Here is a 20997-nt window from a genome sequence, read left to right as displayed (position 1 = left end):
GCGCGCCACAACTAGAGACGAGAAAACCCCGCACACCACAGCTAGAGAGAAGCCCGCGTGCCGCAACGAAAGATCCCACGTGCCACAACTGAGACCCGATGTAGCCAAGAAATAAATAATAAATAAATCTTAAAAAAAAAAGAAATTAAGCACTGATACTTGCTATGACATGGATTAACCTTGGAAACATGCTAAATAAGTCAGTCACAAAGGACTACATATTGTATGATTTATTCCATTTATATGAAATGTCCAGAATAGGCAATGCCTAAAGCTGGGGGGAAATGGGAGATGTGTGTGAGAGTGCTGAGGGAGACAGCTGAGGGGTACAGGGCTTCTTTCTGGGGTAATGAAAATGTTCTAAGATTGATTTGGCGACGGACGCACAACTCTGCATATACTAGATGCCACTGAATTGTACACTTTAAATGGGTGAATTGCGTGGTAGGTGAATTATACCTTAATCAAGCTGTTTTTTAAAAAAAGTCATACACAGAGAACAGACTAGTGCTTGCCAAGGGGGAGGGGGTGTGGGGAGGGATGGATTGGGAGTTTGGGATTAGCAGATTCGAACTAATATACATACTGACAGAATGGATAAACAACAAGGTCCTACTGTATAGCACAGGGAACTATATTCAATAGTTCCTGTGATAAACCATAATGGAAAAGAATTTTTAAAAAGAATGTGTGTGTGTGTGTGTGTATATATATATATATATATATATATATATATATATAACTGAATCATTTTGCTGTACAGCAGAAATTAACACAACATTGTAAATCAACTATACTTTAATTTTTAAAATTTTAGTAAAATAAAAATAAAAAGAAAGCCATAGGTGTGCCTTCTAAAATAGCCACAACATCCTAGAAACAGAAGTTGCTGTGGCCTTCACAATTGAGGCCAACATGGAAAACACTAGAGAGAGTCTCTTCCACAAAGTGTTTGCCCACTGCTCAGGAAACAGTCGAAGTAGTTAAATCACAGATCATCTGAGCAAAGGGACACAGTGCAGTCTAGGAAATCAGATGGTGACAGACATTCTCAGAGGTGCCCTGACTTGTTACCAGGGACAGCCTCTGTGGGGAGGCTGAGGGGCAGGGAGGGGAAAGATATTTACTTTCCCCTCTGTCCCAGGGGCGTGATTTACACCATTTAACCTAGTACATCTGTTATTTTTTTCCACAAAAAAGTTAATAAAAATACACACTGAAAGTAAAAGCCTAAATCCATGTTGCTAAAGAATATTGCTTGGCAAGAAAAAATAATTGTGATATAGTTTAAGTGAAAAAAAGCAGGCTAGTAGAGTGTACAAAATGATACGATTTTTGGAAAACGTATATACATAAATAAATATGGTTAGTAAAAAAGACTAGAAGGCATAAGACACCCAGCACCCTGCTGGCACATAGTCAGAAGCCAATACATGTTAGCGGCTGCTGTTGTTATTATTACTATTGGCAACCAAATGGTAAGAATGGTATCCCTTATGGGGATATATATACACATATAGCTGACTCACTTTCTTGTACAGCAGAAACTAACACAACATTGTAAAGCATTTATACTCCAATAAAGATGTGGGAAAAAAAAGAATGGTATCCTTGGGCTTCCCTGGTGGCACAGTGGTTAAGAATCTGCCTACCAATGCAAGGCACACAGGTTCGAGCCCTGGCCTGGGAAGATCCTACATGCCACGTAGTAACTAAGCCTGTGCGCCACAACTACTGAGCCTGAGCTCTAGAGCCCGCAAACCACAACTACTGAGCCCACGTCCCACAACTACGGAAGCCCACGCACCTACAGCCCACGCTCCACAACGAGAAGCCTCCGCAATGAGAAGCCCGCGCACCACAACGAAGAGTAGCCCCCGCTCACCGCAACTAGAGAAAGACCGCGTGCAGCAACAAAGACCCAACATAGCCAAAAATAAATTCATTAATTAATTTTAAAAAAATACTCCCTCCAAATTAAAAAAAAAAAATGGTATCCCTGAGTGGTGGAGTTTGAGCTACTCTTTATTTCCCGCAGTACTTTGCAATAAGAGTGTATTATTTTTGTGACTGGTTTAAAACAGGATTTCTGAACCTCAGCACTACTGACACTTTAGGCTGGATAGTTCTTTGTGGAGGGGGCGGTTCTGTGCATTGCAGGACGTTTAGCAGCATCCCTGGCCTCTACTCACTACATCCCCCAAGTTACGACAACCAAAAATGTCTCCAGACATCGGCAAATGTTCCCTAAGGGGGCAACATCACCCCTGGTTGAGAACTACTAGGTTAAAATATATATTATTTCCTCAAACTGGATGGATAAAAACATACATGTTCTTTTTATTATTATTCTTTCCACTGTACATAAATATTATATTCCCTTTGTACGAATGGTATATATCATAATCTCAATTTTAAAGAAAATATAGATATTACTTTAAAAATAAAGTGGCACCAGTCACATTGACTTAAAACATGAACCTGAGAATAACTGTTAACACTTCCTTAATACTTACAAGAACCTCTGACACATAGGTGTCAAGTGCTTTTTATACAATTTTCATTCCTCATAACCACCGCCAGTTTACAGATTAAGAAGCTGAGACTCAAACAGGTTAAGCAACTTGCCCAAAGTCACCAGCTGGATGTGGTGGAGCCTGGAAGGCGCCTGAGGACCACACGCGCAGCCTCCCCCAGGATGCCAAGCCCTCAGCCAATCACCAGGCACAAACAAACAAAATACACCAAGAAGTTACGATGTCCTGGCGGGGCCAGCCGCCGGGGTTCAGAGCCCAGTACGCCACTTAGCAACGCCATACCCTGCCCCCCCAAAGTAACTCTACCTTTAAAGCCGTTTCGTCGTCTGTTAGATGGGGTAAGAGAAATAGGCACTTTACAGGCTGTCGTGGGAATTAAATGAGATAATCGGTGTCAGGTGCTTACATCAGGGCCGGGCACACAGTAAGCACTAGTCACTGCTGAGAGCGATCATTTTCGGCTTTACTGTAAACAGCGAAGTCGAGCCAGTCATTACTTAGCGACAGACTAACAGCAGAAATCCTCCGAAATCACCTAACACCTTCCAAATGACCACAGAGAGGGGGCAGCGCCTGCCCGAGGGCACAGAGTGAGGCCCGGGTCCAGAATGGCAGCACAGAGAGACCCTAGAATCAGGACCCGCGTAAACAGGCGGGGAGGGGGTTTAGCGGGGTCGCAGGGGTGCCCACTCACCGAACTGCATCCAGTCCCACTCGCTCAGCGCGTCCATGTTGCGGCACAGGTCGTCCAGCACCCAGGCGGGCAGCTGGTAGATGTAGCAGGACATGGCCGGGCTCCGAGGGCCGGCGGGCCGGCAACGCAGACAACTGAGTCCTACGCGGCAGGACTCCGCTTCTCTACCGGCTGGCTGGTGGGTCCACCCAGCGCAGGCCGCCGGGGAAGTGGGCGGGGCTGGGCTTGGGCTCTACTGCCCCCCAGCGGTCACCGGGGTCGCGACGCCTCCCGGCCGGCTGGACCAGCGGCTGCGAAACCAAGAGGGTCAGAGCCGCCAGGAGGGGAAACAGGCCCAGAGGAGCAAGGGAATACGGGCAAGTCCACACGGGAATTCAGCGGCAGTCCCAAGAGACCTTCTGAGTCCACCTCCAGGTCTTTTGGCCCTCTGCCACATACGATTCCTTCAAGAGCTAGTCTATTAATTACCTGCTATATGTGGGGCAATGTTCGAGGTGCTGGAGATGCATAAGTGGAGAAAACTTACCAAAGTCCATGTTTTCATGGGACTTACAATCTAGGCGGGGGTGGGAGTGGGGGAGGAAACTAGCAACAATTAATAACAGCATTGAATAGGTAAGTTACATGAAATGCTAAAAGGTCAAAGTGCTGTGGCAGGGGGTGGGGGAAGGAAAGAAAAAGAGGAATGAGGTGTTCAGAGCGAGCAGGGGGAGGACTGTATTAAATAGGGTAGTCAGGATAGACTGTGATTTTTTTTTATAAATTTTATTTATTTATTTGGCTGCATTGGGTCTTCGTTGCTGCACGCGGGCTTTCTCTAGCTGCTACGAGCAGGGGCTACTGTTCATTGCAGTGCGTGGGCTTCTCACTGGGGTGGCTTCTCTTGGTGCAGAGCACGGGCTCTAGGCCAGCGGACTCAGTAGTTGTAGCTCACGGGCTTAGTTGCTCCACAGCATGTGGGATCTTCCCGGACCAGGGCTCGAATCCATGTCCCCTGCATTGGTGGGCGGATTCTTAACCACTGAGCCACCAGGGAAGTCCCTAGACTCTGATTTTAAGGGCTAATATTTATTGAGCAGCTACTATGTGCCAGGGACTGTTCTAGGTGCTGGGGTTCCCTCTGAAGAAAAAAAGGACAAAATCCCTGCCCTGGAGGAAGACACACAATAAGCAGTAAAAATGCTAAATAAGTAAATAATTTAGCACTGTAAAAGGTGATAGGTAATGTTAGGGAATAAAAATAGATTATAGTAAAAGAGAGTAGAAGTAGCTAATTGCATTATTCATTGTCTTAGAAGGTGATAAATATTATTGGGGCAAAGCAGAATATGGTAAGAGGAACTGGGGGGCAAAGTGAATTACTGAATAGGGTAGAAGGAGAACATAATCACTAGTATTTATTAAGCATTTATGATGGGCAAACTTCACCAAGGTTGTTTTACTTACTCCTCACAATGACCTTATGTGTTACCCCCATTCTACAGATGAGGAAACTGAGGTACAGAGAAGTCAAATAACTTGCCTAAAATCATACAAGTACAAAGTGGCAGAGCTGGGATTTGAACCCAATCCGTCTGACCACTAGCTACAAGCTGCCTCGTTATTGCAATAACTACCGTTTATCTATACCTACAATGTGCTTTGCATAAATCATTTTATGTAACTCTCATAAGCCTATGCTTTTACACAGAAGTAAATGGGTTCCAAGAAGTGAGGCAGTATCATCTAAGGCACATAAGCAACTAGAGCACCACTTTGCAGCTGCAAATATCAGCTATGGAAAGAAGAAGGAAACTAAAAGGAAAGTGAGCAGCCCTGAGAACAAGCCCCATCTCTGCTACCAACAGGTTTTGCGACCCTGGACAACTCATGTCACTTCTCGAGCCTCGCTTTCCACATCCTTAAAGTGGGACTAATCATTCCTCCTGCTTAGAGCTGTGAGCGAAGGAAATGGATTAAATCAATTTACACAATTATAAACAGATTAGTTTATAAACAATCGCTCATATACTGATTAAATCAATTTAGACAGGGTCTTCCTTGCACAGAGAATGCGATCCAAAAATGGTAGTCGCCATTGATAATATTGAAAAAGCGCCCACTGGCCTTGGGGTCCTATTGGGATTTGGGTCCTAGTTCAGTCACTGTCTCTGGCTCTTCATCCTTGAGCCAGTTTGCAGTTTTTTCTTCTGTAAATTGGGTATCCTGCTCCACCCACTTCGAAGGATTTCTGTGAAGTTTAAACAGACCCCAAAATGCTCAGGGTAAACTGTAAAGTGCTGGGCCTCATAAGGAATCACTATTATGTGAGTGCACCTCCTTGGTGTTTGACATGGGGTGCATTCCAGCGCTCCAAGACTGCTTTTCAGGGGAAGTCTCATGTTGCAGCAGTGGTTGAAGGAGGAATTTGAGGTAGAAGAGCTCCAGGAATGGTCTGACGGAGGCTGAGTGGAAAAATCACCTACATCCCAGGTGCAAGGGGCAAAGGAGGATAAGGGTCCTTCTTTTTCTCTCCTCTATTTGTAGAGTCCCGGCCTGCTTTCCCCTCTGCTGCAAGCACAGAGCCGCTGTCCCTTGTAGTGCTTTTCCCCTAGGGCCAGGGGACCTCTTCCCCTTGGTGAGGCTTTATAACCACAGAAGGTTCGCAACAGCCTTGGCCCGTCCAGGAGACAGGTAGGCCGGGCAGCCCCTCTCTCTCTGCTGCCTCCTCCGGCCCCTGTTTGCAGTGTTCCTTCTTGCCCAGCTTCAGGGCTTGCGACCTGAGTCCTAGGATTCTTTCCTGCAAAGACGATTGAGTAGTTCTGGGCCTAAGCAGGCCATCTTAGGCACACGTCTTTGTCCCCATTCTTTAGAATATGTTCTTCAAAGTAAGGTCTTTGCTATCACTAATTAACAGAGTTGCCACTCACCTATCAAGTACCAGTCATTTAACACATATTATCTGGGATCCCCACAACGACCCTACAGGGTAGGTTTATCATTCCCATTCTACAGATGGGGAAACTGAGGCTCAAGTCAATTGTAACTTGTCCAAGCCAAACTGGCCAAGTGACAAGATTCAACCCAAGTCTGATTCCAAAGGGAGGGCTCTTTGTGCCCTATTATATCACCTCACCCTGAAAAATTTCCTGTGATCCTGCACACATGTCTTCTCCTAATTCGCGTTTCCGTGACCAACAGCCTCCACACCAGGATGTTAGAAACAGTTATTGAGGCCGAATGTGATTAGTGATATAGTGTGCCATTTTGACCTGTTCATGTTTAATTCCCTTGAAGTTACAATCAGAGGTTTGCAATCCCCGCTACACCTTAGAATCAATCATCTGGGAGCTTTAAAAAGACTCTACAGGCCCAGCCCTACCTCCAACCAGAGACCCAGGCACGATTGTTCTGGGCTGGGACTCAGGCGCTAGCATTTCAAAAAGCTTCTCGGGTAGTTCTACTTATGTGCCAGCAGAGTTGAGGACCCATGTGACATCAGGAAGATGGGCATGAAGGAAGGCTGATGAAAAGGAAATAACCACAGTAAGGCTTTTCTGTGTACTTTGCACATATTTTTTCTTTTCTAATAAAAATAACGTTATTGGTTTTTCTGATAGTATGTGATCACTGTCTGAAAAAAGGAGTGAATTAAGAAAAAACCCAGGGACTTCCCTGGCGGTCCAGTGGTTGGGACTTGGCCTTCCAAAGCAGGGGCTGCGGGTTCGATCCCTGGTCGGAGAGCTGAGATCTCACATGCCTCGTGGCTAAAAAAACAAGACATACGAAAAAAAAAAAAAAAAAACAAGACATAGAGCAGAGGCAGCATTCTGGCAAATTCAGTAGAGACTCGGAGGATGGTCCACATCAAAAAGAGAAAAAACCCAGTCCTAGCCTTTCTTCCTCCTGTACAGGGGGAAAGCCAGTTCCCCCTTCTGTGTTTCTCCTTACCTTTGTAAGCCAGCAGGACCCTATGGGGCCTTCCCAGAACAGACAACCCACACCCCTGCCACCCCCAGCATCCTCTGCCTCTCTTTTGTCTGTAGAAAACCTTTAGGCCCCTAGGCCTTCCTCAAGTTCCAGAGAGTGAATTTAATCAGCAATGTGAGAAAATGCAGAAAGAAAGGAGAACAGTCAAGCATGACAAAACAATAACAGTTTAGCCATTAAACAAAGTTGAGGACTTTTAGCTCCTCCTCAAGGGCTATAGGTAATATTCTGAGCCAAATTCTTTGAACGGTTTTGCAGATACTAAAACCCCCACTGGGTGGAAGAAGTTAACCTTACACTGCCCACAAGCACGTAGACCCCAGACCAGTTGGGACCAGAAGGTTGATGTTGTTGACTCCCAATTATCTCATCCCCAACCAATCAGAAGAGTGTCCACTAGCTGACCACAAACCCCACAACACCCCCTCCCTCACACTGTCTTTAAAAACCTTTTCCCAAAAGCCTTCGAGGAGTTCAGGGTTTTTGAGCACTAGCCACCTGGACTCCTTGCTTGGCGCCCTGCAATAAACGCTGCACTCCCCTTCACCACAACCGGGCGTCAGTAGATTGGCTTTACTGCACGGGGCAAGCAGACCCAAGTTTCGTTCGCCGACAGTATTACACACAACACGTCACTTCTGACACTCTGGTCACCAAATGGAGGAGAGGGGGTAGTTTCCCCACAACAAGCAATTCTCTGTGACACCAGCTGGGTGTCCTACAATTAAACTTAATTCTAACACTATCTACCTGGAGATAAGTGTCAGATCCCACAGGTTAAGGGCTCAGTTCTGCAAGACTGCCCTCAACCCCCCTTCAGATGCCAGTCCCAAGTAGTAGGTCCCCAGGTTACCTATAACTTCCATCCAACTTGGCTACAAATCAGAGGTTCCCAGGACCCCTCCTCAAGTTCAATTAAGTTGCTAAAGTGGCTCACAGAACTCATGGAAACACACTTACCAGTTTATTAAAGGATATGATAAAGGATACAGATGAACACCCAGATGAAGAGAAATATAGGGTGAGATCTTCGAGGGTCCTGGGCACAGGAGATTTGGTCCCAGTGGAGTTGGGGTGCATCACCCTCCCAGCGTGGGTGCGTTTGTCCCCCTGGAAGGTCTCTGAACCCCCTACTTTGGGAGTTTATGGAGGCTCCGTCAAGTAGGCATGATCAATTATGAACCTCATTTTCAGCCCCTCTCCCCTCTCTGGAGAAGGCTGGGGCGGGCTGAAAATTCCAAGCTTCTAATGATGGCTTGGCTTTTCTGGTGACCAGACCCCATCCCGGAGTCATCCAGGAGACCACCAGAGTCCTCTCGTTAGAACAAAAAGGTGCCGCTAGTGATCTTATCACTTAGGAATTTACAAGGGCTTTAGGAGCTCTGTGCCAGGAACTGGGGCAGAGACATAGCTATATCTATATCTATATGTCTATGTCTATATATCTATATCTATTCCATTATCTCAATTATCTCAGAGAGAGAGACACAGAGAAAGAGAATGAACACCTTCCCATAATTTCATCCTGGATGGGCCACCATTATTAATACTTTGCTGTATATACTTTCACATATTTTTAGACCTCTATAAAATTAATTTTTAATATAAAAAATTTTAAAACAATTTTCTGTAAATGTTTTTCAATTAATAATAGTTTTTCATGTCCTTAAATAAGCATCTACCTTTTCCTTTTTTAATAGTTTATTTAGGAGCACCATACTTTATTTGGCCAACTTCCTATTAATGTACATTTATTTCCAGTATTGAGGTCTGTTCCAGAGGGGTCTGCTTTCTCATCTACAGGAAGGGTAGGGAAGTCCTAAAGTCTATCAAGGAAAACCATAAACCAATAGTTGGAAAACTGCTACCCCGAGGACACACCAGACCCCCCTCCAAATTCCCCCCACTCTCTGCAGTTGCTCCAGGACAGGGTAATCCAGAACTGCTAGAATAACCCTCCCCTTTAGTTCCCACCTGATGCTTCTGAGCACTGGATAACTGCAGCATGAGTTCTCAATATTCCCGCATTGGACCGGGGTATCTGATCACCCTCCTCCAGGTGAAGAATGTCATCTCATGTCCTCCCTAGCAAACTGCTGCTAGGCTATCCTTTGCCCAATTAACTCTCCTTCAATTTATCTGAGGATAAAATGGTTCGCTATGATTTCCTCTGGGTTTTTCAGAAGCATTTGCAGAGCCAGCCCAGTCCTCAAGAACTCAACTTCTCCCAACTGGAACAAAACAATCTTCTGTGTTTTCTGCCTGAATACGGAGAGAGCCTATTGCTATCTAGTGTAAGTTAAGCCAACTCGTACTCTCCTGAGGTTTCACGTTCCAAACTCTGAAACTAGTTTTGTGGGTTTCTCTCTCATTTACCTATCCAGTATTATTGCCCCTTTCGGTTATCACCACAAGTATATTTCATTCTTCCGTGATCTGCCAATGGATTACTGGGTATGTGTGGTGATGGGGGAAAGTCCCCAGGAAAATGTTCTGTTGGGGCAGGGAGCTTAGGTGTGCTGACAGAATGGGGAAACGGTGAAAGGGTATCAGGCAGCTCAGTGACTAGCATAGAGTAGGGCTGAGGTGCCAAGAACGGGATACAGAAACCTAGCATGAAAGTATCTGAAAAGTTCACTGGTGTTCCTATTTCAAGAATGCAAAACACTGGTATCTATTTCACGGCCTTAGTGAGCTGAGTACCCTGTTGTTGTTATCACATTCTCAATATAAGTCCTGGTGAGATATTAACCACTTGTTTTTTAATAGACTACTTTCTAGAGCAGTTTTATGTTCACAGCATAATTGAGAGGAAGGTACAGGATTTCCTATATACGTCCTGCCCCCGTCCCCACCCCCACCCCCCCCAACAAAGTCTCCTTTCCATTATTAACACCTGCCCCTGCCAGGGTGGTACCTTTGTTCCAATTGATGGACCTACACTGCTACATCATTATCACCCCAAGTCTACCGTTTACCTTAGGGTTCACTTTTGGTGTTGTACATTCTGTGGGTTTGGACGAATTTATAATGATATATATCCACTATTATAACATCAGACAGAATAGATTCACTGCTCTAAAAAATTCTGTGCTCCACCTATTCATCCCCCCCTCTCCCCCTACCCCTTATTATTATTATTTTTTTTGTGTGGTACGCGGGCCTCTCACTGTTGTGGCCTCTCCTGTTGCGGAGCACAGGCTCCGGACGCGCAGGCTCAGCGGCCATGGCCCACGGTCCCAGCCGCTCCTCGGCATGTGGGATTTTCCCGGACCGGGGCAGGAACCCGCGTCCCCTGCATCGGCAGGCGGACTCTCAACCACTGCGCCACCAGGGAAGCCCACCCTTACCCGTTTTAATTTATCATTTATTTTTAACAAAGATGACAGTATTTTTTTTAAATTTTTATTTATTTATTTTTGGCTACGTTGAGTCTTCGTTGCTGTGCGCGGGCTTTCTCTAGTTGCGGTGAGCAGGGGCTACTCTTTGTTGCGGTGCATGGGCTTCTCATTGCGGTGGCTTCTCTTCATTGTGGAGCAGGGGCTCTAGGTACATGGGCTTCAGTAACTGTAGCACGTGGACTCAGGAGTTGCAGCTCGTGGGCTCTAGAGTGCAGGCTCAGTAGTTGTGGTGCATGGACTTAGCTGCTCCGTGGCATTGGGATCTTCCTGGACCAAAGGATCGAACCCGTGTCCCCTGCATTGGCAGGCTGTCTACTTTCACTTACTAATATGCATTTAAATTTCCTCCGTGTCTTTTCACGGTTAACAGCTCACTTCATCTTAATGCTGAGTAATATTCCATTGTATTAGAGTTATTCCATTATATCACAGTTTATGTGTTCATTCACCTACTGAAGGACATCTTGGTTGCTTCCAAGATTTGGCAATTATGAACAAAGCTGCTGTAAACATCCATGTGCAAGTTTTTGGACATAAGTTTTCAACTCCTTTGAGTAAATACTAAGGAGCACAATTACTGGATGGTACGATAAGAATATGTTTTGTAAGAAACCACCAAACTGTCTTCCAAAGTGGCTGTACCATTTTGCATTCCCATTAGCAATGAATGAGAGTTCCCGTTGCTCCACATCCTCACCGGCATTTAGTATTGTCAGTGTTCTGGATTTTGGCCATTCTTTTTTTTTTTTGGCCATTCTACTAGGTGTGTAGTAGTATCTCACTGTTGTTTTAATTTGCAGTTCCCTGATGATATATAATGTGGAGCATCTTTTTATATACTTAGTTGCCACCTGTATGAGGTGTCTGTTACGGTTGGTTCTATTTTCATGAAAAAAAAAACAAAAACAAACCACCTGTGTTCCAACTGTGAATGCTTTTTTTCTTAATACTTTTCTGTAGAGCTTAAATTTTTTACAGTGATATTTCATTTTTACAAGAAAAATAAAGCTAAAAGAAACAAAGTTTTAAACAAAATCCAGTGCTGGAAAGAGAAGGGACTGAGAATGAAAGCAGGTTTCTTGCCTTTGTCCATCCACCTCCCCCCCCCGCCCCGCCCCCCTTAAGCCTTTAAGCAAACATGGCCTTCACACCTCTCCAAGAAAGAAGAGCCTGGCAAATGACACCACCACACCTTACCTATTTCTTTTACTTAGCACCATTTAATGTATCCAAAAAAGCTTTTTTTTAAGTCAAAATAGATAAGATCACAGTTTCTTAAAAGCAATACATTTAATACATTCTTAAGATTTCAAATGAGTACATACATGCTATAGGTTTTCAATCTTCCTTGGACAACACAAAAAACACAGTACTCAAATTGCAAGTTTTGACAGGAACATGAAATCTCATTTTGACACAAAGACAGGTTTAAAAAATAGTAAAACCAACACTGAACTAATTGAGCACCAGCAGGCTTCCTTAAATCTTCCATCCCATCCCACTTTCGAAATCATATGGCTGCCTCTGTACCAGCATTTCTTCTTCCCTACCCAACAATTCGACAAAAAAATTAGATAAAAAATTACAGGTGTGTCACTGAATGAGTACCACAACAGGCTAAAGAAAAAAAAAAAGCCCATTTACTTGCTGAATGTTGAAAGAGGAGAATAAGATTAGGTGGGAAAACTGTACGGCGTTTGATTCATTCGCTTCACTCTGATATCAGAGCATAGGAACTGTGCTCAAAGGGACTAATAAAGATGCCAAGAAATAGCCCAACATTATTTATAAAAGGAAGGCTGCACTCATGTCTGTGAAGAGCTTATAATAGCATGGAAAAATATGTAAGTTATAAAGGTAAATGAGAAAGTAGAATACAAAACTTTATATTCGGTATGATCTCAACTACTACGTAAAACCAAGCCAAAAAAAGGCTAAAAGTTCAAAATGTTAAGTTAGTGGTTGTATTTAAGTAGTGTACCTAATTGGATCTTTCTCTTCCTTTACTTTTCTGTCTCTTCCAACACTTTCTCTACTGGAGAGTTTTGTTTTTAGTTTTTTGGGTTTTTTAACGATTAGCTACCAAAAAAGGAGGCCTGATAGAAGTATTGAATTTAATGAATTTAAGTCCAGCCTATCGGAAAGGATCTGTACATGTATAAAACTAGAAAACATTCCAGGCTACCCGCTGAATCCACAGTGTGTTAGCAGTAACTTCCAAGAGGCTGGAGGGCTTTGTCCTCTCCTCCAGGCAGGTGCAAAGTGTCACCAGATCCCATCTGATGAAAAATTGCTGAATCGAACAAAAATGTCATGGATTTACAAACAGGAACAGAAGTACCCACATTTGGCAAAAACCTATTTATAGTACAGGAGTAGCTCTTTTTTTTTTTTTTTTTTTTGCGGTACATGGGCCTCTCACTGTTGTGGCCTCTCCCCGTTGCGGAGCACAGGCTCCGGACGCGCAGGCTCAGCGGCCACGGCTCACGGGCCCAGCTGCTCCGCGGCACGTGGGATCTTCCTGGACCAGCGCACGAACCCGTGTCCCCTGCATCGGCAGGAGGACTCTCAACCACTGTGCCACCAGGGAAGCCCCCCCACCTTTTTTTTTTTTAGGAGTAGCTCTTTAATACTATGATTAAACAAGTATCTCCTATCTTCTGTGCACATAGCAAGTTTCAAAAAAGCTATCATCAATAAGAACTGTAGAAAGCTAATCCTGGCTTAGAAACAGAAATAAAACAGCTCTGCAACAACAGTGGGCAGAGAAAAGCCACAACTTAGAAAATTATAAAAACTGCTTTCTATAAAATTGATGCCTTTTAAAACATTTGTTTACTGTATATACTTTAAGGTCCCCATTACCACCCGCCCTCAAAAAAAAAGGGTGAAAACCTCTAACACTTTCTACCAAAGTAGCCACTGGTTTGTTCATTCAATAAACACTGAGGGAAGGCTCATAACGTGCGAGGCACTGGAGTCTCAAAGAGCAGACTGCTATGCCCCTGCCCCAATGACATCTTGGTCTCTCAGTGCAGGACGCGGGGACATCACCAACCACAATACAGGAATGAAAAGCAGATGTCACTGCTTTCCTACAACTCAAGAATAAGCTACAATTCTCGCTCAATTACTTACACAAAAGTCCTTACACAGAAACTTTCCTGACTCACTAGGAGGCAAAAATGCAACTACTTTACCTTCATAAATACTTCTAGAAGGGACAGGCATTAAATTACATTTTGTGATATTTGCCCTTAAACATCACAGCGCCCAGTAGTGAGGTCAGTTAACTTTCTTTTAAGCAATGGAGCTTTTTGACTCCAAGAATGAGACACTTTGAAGCCAAGAAAAAGTGACCAGTCCTAGGTCTAGATCAAGACTTGTCAGGACTGTCAAAAGCCGAGACCCAGGAGTGTAAATTTCAATTAAAATCTTCAGTCTCCTCTGCCATCCGCTGATTTTCAATATGCTCCTGGGTCAACCGCTCCAGGTCCTTCCACACATTTGGGTGGTCCTCCAAATCTTCGTAGAGGGATCTCGCGATGTCCAGTCTCCTGTAATCCTCAGGCTTGACTAGGCTTCGCACAACCTGGAGGCAGCGCTCTTTCAGGGTGTACACTGTAAGGGCAGAAAACCGACTCTCAGCAGCAGACTCAGGCCTGAGGACAAGGGCTGAGTGAGAGGCTTTGCCAACTGTGGCAATTACATTTGCAACAGCTGGACCTCGCTTTGGACAAAAAAAGTGAGTACATGGGCTGTGGCAGAGTGTAATGTGATGGCCGCAACAGACATCTCACAGTATTCATGACCCTGTGTAGGAACTTTCCTCGAGAGTGGGCTGGGCCTGGGATGTGCTTTAACTAACTGAATGTGGGCACAGTGACGCTGTGGCGATTCTGGGTCTCAGCCTTAAGAAGCCCTGGCAACGTTCGCTTTTACACTCTCAGGAGCCCTGAGCTACCCAGCAGGAGAGACCATACAAAGAGGGCCAGGCCCTGAGATGACCCGGGAGAGAGGCCCAGGCCCCAGCCAACCCGCCAGCAGAAGGCAGTGATCACCAGTGAGCAGAATAACCACCGAGCTGAGCTCTGCCCCGGCTGCAGAATTATAAACAAATAAAATGGTTGTTGTTAGCTTGGGGGTAGCTGTCACACAGCAATAGATAACCAAAGAAGTGTGTAACTGGATTTTGGGGGAACTCAAATCCTATTTTAAACTTACCGGGGAACTTACTCTTTAAAGGTCTCCTTTAAGGCAAAATTTCCTACATTTAACTTACCAGTGCTCACTTCTGTATACCCACTGCCTTAAAGCAGGATCTAAATACACATCCTAGTTTGAACCCTACATACACATACTCGTTTGAAGCTGCAGGTATTTGGGTTTTTTTAACCCAACAGATCATCAGTTTCTAAGGGTTCAACCTAATAAAATCACTTGAGTTTTAAACGAGTGGTAAGCTGTGAAGCTAATGTTCAATGTGGTGATTCTTCTTACAACCCCTGATTGACACAGTGACCTTGACTGAGTTAAATTACACTGAAAGATACAACACTAGAAGTCAATAAATAAGCCATGATATCTCATTCTCTACACCTTTTTTTCTCCTGAGACTCCAGGGCGTAATTCTGCTCCACGGCGAGCGAAACAAAACGCATTCATAATGCTACAATCAAGTATTTTAATTTAGCCCACCCTTGACCAGCCCAAAGAGCTTCTGAGATACCAGGACATCTTTGTCCAACATACAGCATACAAGTAAATTACTTCCACTTTATTCATGGTGGAGAATAGGACACAGAAAGGTTGGATACCTTGCTCAGCATCAGGCAAAAATCACTAATGACTGGGCTCCTTCAAGTGGCCTATCCTCTACTTAGGATACAACAGCCTATCTTTTTAAAAAGTAAGATGGAACATCAGTACCTGGCAGTGTGATGTTTGCAAAAATAGGCTGTCCATCAACATTGAGAGACGGCACAAACAGCTCAGTCTGGTTAACTAGGAGCCCATCAGATGTCCCAGCATCTCGGAAGAGCCAAAGATGACCTGTTCAGACAAGCAAAGGTTAAGGAGCCACACACCTATTTCCTTCATCTCCTCACTCTGACACTGAAAATATCTGCCTCTCATTCTGCTTAAATAACATACAAAGCCATTCCAATAATGTTATTTTATTTAGTCCTCACAAAAGATCCAGGTAAAGATGAGAAAAAAAGGTCTGAAAATGCCAAGTGACTTGCTCAAGGCAACAGGGACAGTAAGGAGAAGGGCAAGTATTCCAGCGAGGCTCCAAAACCCAGGCCCTTTCTGCTGTCTTGGTGCAAAAGCAAAGTACGGGAACTGCAAATCACACCAAAGGCTGCAAACTAAAAGGAGAGAAAAGGTCACCAGCTCCTCAGAACTGTGCTTCTCAAAAGCAAGAAGATACAAAAACATCACGTTGAAAGAAAAAAGCCAGACCGAAAAGGGTACTTTCTGTAGAAAGAGATAAAATTAGTCAATGGTGTGAAAAATCAGAAGAGTGAAAGGGGTAGGAGAGAATTTTCTGGGGTGATGAAAATATTCTAATCTGTAACTTGATCTAGGTGTTGTCAAAACCCATCAAACCCTAAGACATTTGTATTTTACTCTATGTAAATTATACCTGAATTTAAGAAATAAACACATCTTATGCAAAAAAAAAAAAAAAAAGAGAGAGAGAGAGAGAGAGGGGGGCACTTGGAAGGAGACAAAATTCTAGGGCTAAGATTCTGTTTAAGGAGGGAGGAGGCTGCCTCAGAATAAAAAACAGCATGTGTTCCTGGGGCATAAATTTACTTGAAGATTTGGTGGGAAAATTTAAGAAATGTAAAGTAGGAAGTAATTTTTTTTTTCTTGTAGTAACATATACATAACATAAAATTGACTATTAACCATTTTTAAGTGTACAGTTTAGTATCGATAACGTTAAGTACATTCACGTGGTAATTTTTTTTAAATGTTTATATTAAATCAGGCACAGATAAATTTTGGAGAAGAATACAAAATTCACACAATTTCCTAGATAAAATAGGAGACTACAGAAATGTTAATGCCTGAAAGAACTGCGTTGTTCCTCATTTAATATTAGCAGAACTTCGGTGTAAAAGTTTGAAGAGCATTATTGAGTATGCGACCCTCAAGGAAAAAAGATCCATTAGGATCCTCCGAGGAAGAGAGTGAAAATTTAGCAAGCATTAACTTCTCTTCTTGAAAACCAAGGGAAGATTACTGCCACTTTATGCAGTAAGGCCTAGACAGCCCCAACCTGGGTTATTACAACAGTTTCCTAACTGCTACCAGTACTCTTCCCCCTCCAAACCACTTTGCAACCTGGGTAAGCTTTTCAGTATTAAATCAGGCAATGTCATTTCCCTGCTTAAAAACTTTCAATGGCCCCCATTTCCCTAAGGGTAAGATCACCTTTCAGACTTCCTCTCCCACCATTCCATACCGTCTCCCCTTTCCCAGTCTCCAGGTGTTAGCCCATGCTGTTCACTCTGCCTACAACTCTCCACTCCGGTCTTGGGTTAGTAAGATCCCATTCATCATGCAGGATTCCCTTTCTTCTCTGCGAAGTTCCAACTCAAAGCACACACCCCTCCCTTTCACTGAGCAGGTGCCCTGCTGTGCTCCGTTCCTATGGCAGCAATTATGACACTGGCTTGTTCTTAACTACTTATGCATTTGTCTCGTCTCCCCAACTTGACCGCGATCTCCATGAAGGCAGGGACCCTACGCGGACGTGGCCCACTGGGCACATCGGAGAATGTGGGATTCTCCCATTCACGGACTGAACAAATGGGCGTGAGGGATGGAATACACGTGGGGTCGATCATCAAATGCAAATTATGCACTCTTAAAAGAAGAATGCTCTGTCACTAGCTGCGTCTACTTGGATCTGTCACAACCTCTCTGGGGCGTCAGTTTCTCGAGTGTAAAATGGGAATAATAATGACAACAGCACTTGCCTCCCCGGATGGGGCGGGAATTCGGTGAGCTCGAGCCACCGTTATCGTTGCTATCAGGCCTAGAGCGCTGGGCAGCGCGCTGGGCACAGCTCAGCACCGGGCTCGTTGAGGCCAGGACAAGGGGGCGGCGCGGCCGGGCGCGACTGGGCGACCGCGGCCCGCCTACCTCGGTAGCTATGGATGCGGCGGCCCGTGCCGGGGGGCAGCGTCGGGTAGGGCTGCGGCTCGCCGTCGAAGTTGAGCCACACGGGCAGCACCACGCGCGGGCTGCGGTTGCAGAAGATGACCTGGGACGGCTCGCGAGTATTCACTGAGCGCAGCATCGGCCGCGGCCGCCCAGCCTCCATCTCCTGCTGGTAGCCGAGCTCCTCCGTGTGGGACTACACCGAACCGCACTGCTCCGCGTCCGCCTCCTCCGCGTCCGCCTCCTCCGCGTCCGCCTCCTCCGCGTCCGCCTCCTCCGCGCCGGTCTCTGCCTCTTCCGCGTTCCCCGCCCTCCCGAGCATTACCTCCCGGAGCCAGAACTACCCGGGCCTAGCCGCCTTGGGATTCGTTGGCCACGCGGGGCGGGACGGGGCGGGGCGGGGCGTGCGTGCGCGTCCCTGGCAGGCGTGCGTGCAGTTTTCGCGCGCTCTCGGTGGGGGATGGAATACAGCCTGGAAGATGGCCGGCTTGAGGCCGTGCGCATGCGCAGATGGATCCCCTGAGGATTGAGGGTCCCGCTTTCACGGAAGCTGGCGGTGGCGTTAAGCCGTCCTGTGCCAGGATTTCCCCTGTAAATTGGATTCTCGTACCTCTCGTACGTTTCTTACACAGCGTTTCTTTAGTTTCATTCATTGTCTTAAGACCTTCATGGTTTTTGCCATATTCTCCCTACCTTCTGCACTATTATTTATTTACTAATTTTCTCATTGATCAAGTTTGTTTTGTCTCCATTTTGGGTCACAAAATTTGAGTTTTGTACAGAAAAGTAGGATAAAGTGAAATTTTCCCAGTCCCCCCAGCCACCTGGAGAGAGTCCCTGGAGGCAACAGGTAACATGTTTTTTTGTCCTTCCTTTCAAAATTATTCTATGCATACGCAAGCAATTAAACACATTTGAGAAGAAATTTTATATCACCACCATCAATGGAAATTCTTTATCATTTGCCATAGAAGAATACAGTGGAATGAATTTAAAGAAAACAAAACAAGTTACTAAACTTCGTTCTCTGTAAAGGCTCTGAGCCTGCGTGCGTTCTGTTGGTTCAAAAGTCAGCGAAGTGTTAAATGTTAGATACCGAGTGTTAGTTGTCAAACCAACTTCCTTCCCCCTGGACATAATCAGAAAGATTTCCTTTAGGAAACTGAAGAGAGAATAAACTTTCACAATTCAGTCTGTGTGCCCTCTGAAATTCACACCCACCTGGGTTCTCATTCCAGGTTTAGCTTCAGATATGAGATATCTCTGAGCCTTTAATTGCTCATCTTTGAAACTGGCATTTTTAAGAAGTATCTATGTCATAGGAGTGTGGATTAAGTGGAAAAGTGTTCAGTGCCTAGCACATAGCAAGCACTCTGCAAATAGCAGCAGTTACTATTTATAAAGATGAGTTAAAAACACTGTCTCTAGCCTCAAAATGCTACTGGGCTACTGGGAAAGCACAGGACATGTAGACTGATTTGTTTTCTTTATTGTGGTTGATGTAGGACATGTAGTTTTATTATTGGTTATACCAGTAAAAGAGCAAGTGGAAGGCGACTAGCTGATCTGAAAAGAATCAGGTAAATCTTCATTAACCCCAGGAGGGGTTAACGTCTGAGATGAACTTTGAATAAAGCCTAAGAGTTCTCCCTTCCCAACTCCCATCATACAAATATCTAGCCTGGGTGTCAGATCAGGCATCATGCCCATCGGGGGACTAGGAAGACCCCGCAGCAGGCACTGATTCCCCTATTCAGTTTGCTTCTCATTGACTAAACTCACTGCCTCCAAGCCCAGGACTCCTCAGTCCTACCACTTACTGAAAACTCACCTGGCGGCCCAGGCCAATAAGGAACACATACTTGTGCCCACAGACCAGCACTATGGCCCTAACATTTAAAATAAACAGCAGGGAGAAGGGTGCAAATAGGCTTTTCTGTTTTTGTTTTTGGCTGCACTCCTAGACAGCTGTTCTCAGTCAAATCCACAAGCAAAGGGGTTTAGGTTTATGATTTTCACCCATCTGAGCAACCTCTTTTTCAGTTTCTTTGGTTGCCTGACATGAAAGCAAACTCTTCTCCACAAACTACATTGAAGAATGGCAACACCATTAAAAATAGGGAAAACTTACTGAGGAAAATGAAATAAAAGGGGGAAAGAGCTATCAAATTATATGCATAGTGTGATGACATTTATGTAAAATGTGTCATTATTTCCTCAGCCAACCCCATATTCTAGAATATAGTTTTATTACCTTTATAATGAAAACAACTAAATCAATCCTCCCCCAGCTTTTATTGAGATATAATAGTCCTAAATCAATTCTGAAGAGCCATGAAGAGGAAAAAATAACCAGACCTACTATGTGCAAAGCGCTATGGTAAAAATTTGAGAAATGAGATGTTTATTTATGAAAGATTAAAGCTACAAAGTTTAAACACTCATTTCTTCATTCTGAGAATATCTGAGGGCCTACTAGGTGCCAGGTGCTGTGCTAAGTGTTGAGAATATTGCAGATAAGTCATGCCTTCACAGCACTTCAATGAGTGTCCCATAATCATCACACAAATAAAAACAAAGTTGCAGTTACCACTAGTGCAACAAAGGAGAGACACATGGTGCTAGGTAAACCTGAAGAAAGATGGTACATGAGTCCCTGTAATTAAATTTCAGTGACCTGAAATAGACTCTACTTGGAGAAGCTCAGAAATAGAGTTCAGAGGGTTTCATTTTAGTCAAAGATGAACTTCAAGGAGAAAGAATAAATCTATCAAATGCAAGGCACTCTACTAAGCATTCCACATTCATGAAAGCCATGTCATTATCTCCACTTTACAGCTAAGGAAACTGAAGGGGTTATAAGGGTATAAAGGGGGTGGTCAGAGGAGAGTGCTGGATTAGAGGGGCTCATCATCTGGTGCCTTTGAGAAAATGATGGTATGAGTGAATCTAAGGAGTCTGAGAAATCTACAAAGGAACTAACACGCTGAACCTAGGTAATTCTCCTCTGGGCTGTCCTTGACAGCACATTATACAAAGAGACGGCACATCCTGATGGCCTCCAGCAGGATCAAGTGACCAGCAGTGACACAGACCGCCAGGTTTCTCGAACATTAATGTGGAAATATTTGTGGAGGGAAACCTGAGAAAGACAGGATTTTCTGTTAATCAAATCCCAATGGCTCAGAGCCATCATAATTCTCAGGATTCATGCAAA

At 44.6% G+C, this 20997-nt stretch overlaps 2 protein-coding genes across 2 annotated transcripts in view; both read right to left on the bottom strand.

Annotated features, from left to right (window-relative positions):
- The window catches only part of IRAK2 (interleukin 1 receptor associated kinase 2), a 58657-nt gene extending 55021 nt beyond the window's left edge, over positions 1-3636 (bottom strand). The window contains exon 1 of the mRNA XM_079934251.1: positions 3232-3636. Within this exon, the coding sequence (XP_079790377.1) occupies positions 3232-3325 (94 nt within the window). The 5' untranslated portion in view covers positions 3326-3636. The remainder of the gene's footprint in view (positions 1-3231) is intronic.
- An 8183-nt stretch (positions 3637-11819) lies between these two features.
- On the bottom strand, positions 11820-18192 carry VHL (von Hippel-Lindau tumor suppressor). Its single transcript, XM_079934252.1, is given in 4 exon segments — positions 11820-14222; positions 15531-15653; positions 17763-17976; positions 17980-18192. Coding segments are annotated over 4 exon segments (657 nt in total). The 5' UTR covers positions 18103-18192; the 3' UTR covers positions 11820-14025.
- Between the last annotated feature and the right edge of the window lie 2805 nt (positions 18193-20997).

This window comes from Stenella coeruleoalba (genome assembly GCF_951394435.1).
Source record: "Stenella coeruleoalba genome assembly, chromosome: 10".
In the NCBI taxonomy this organism is placed as follows: Eukaryota; Metazoa; Chordata; class Mammalia; order Artiodactyla; family Delphinidae; genus Stenella; species Stenella coeruleoalba.
This window is presented reverse-complemented; position numbering and strand designations above follow the sequence as displayed.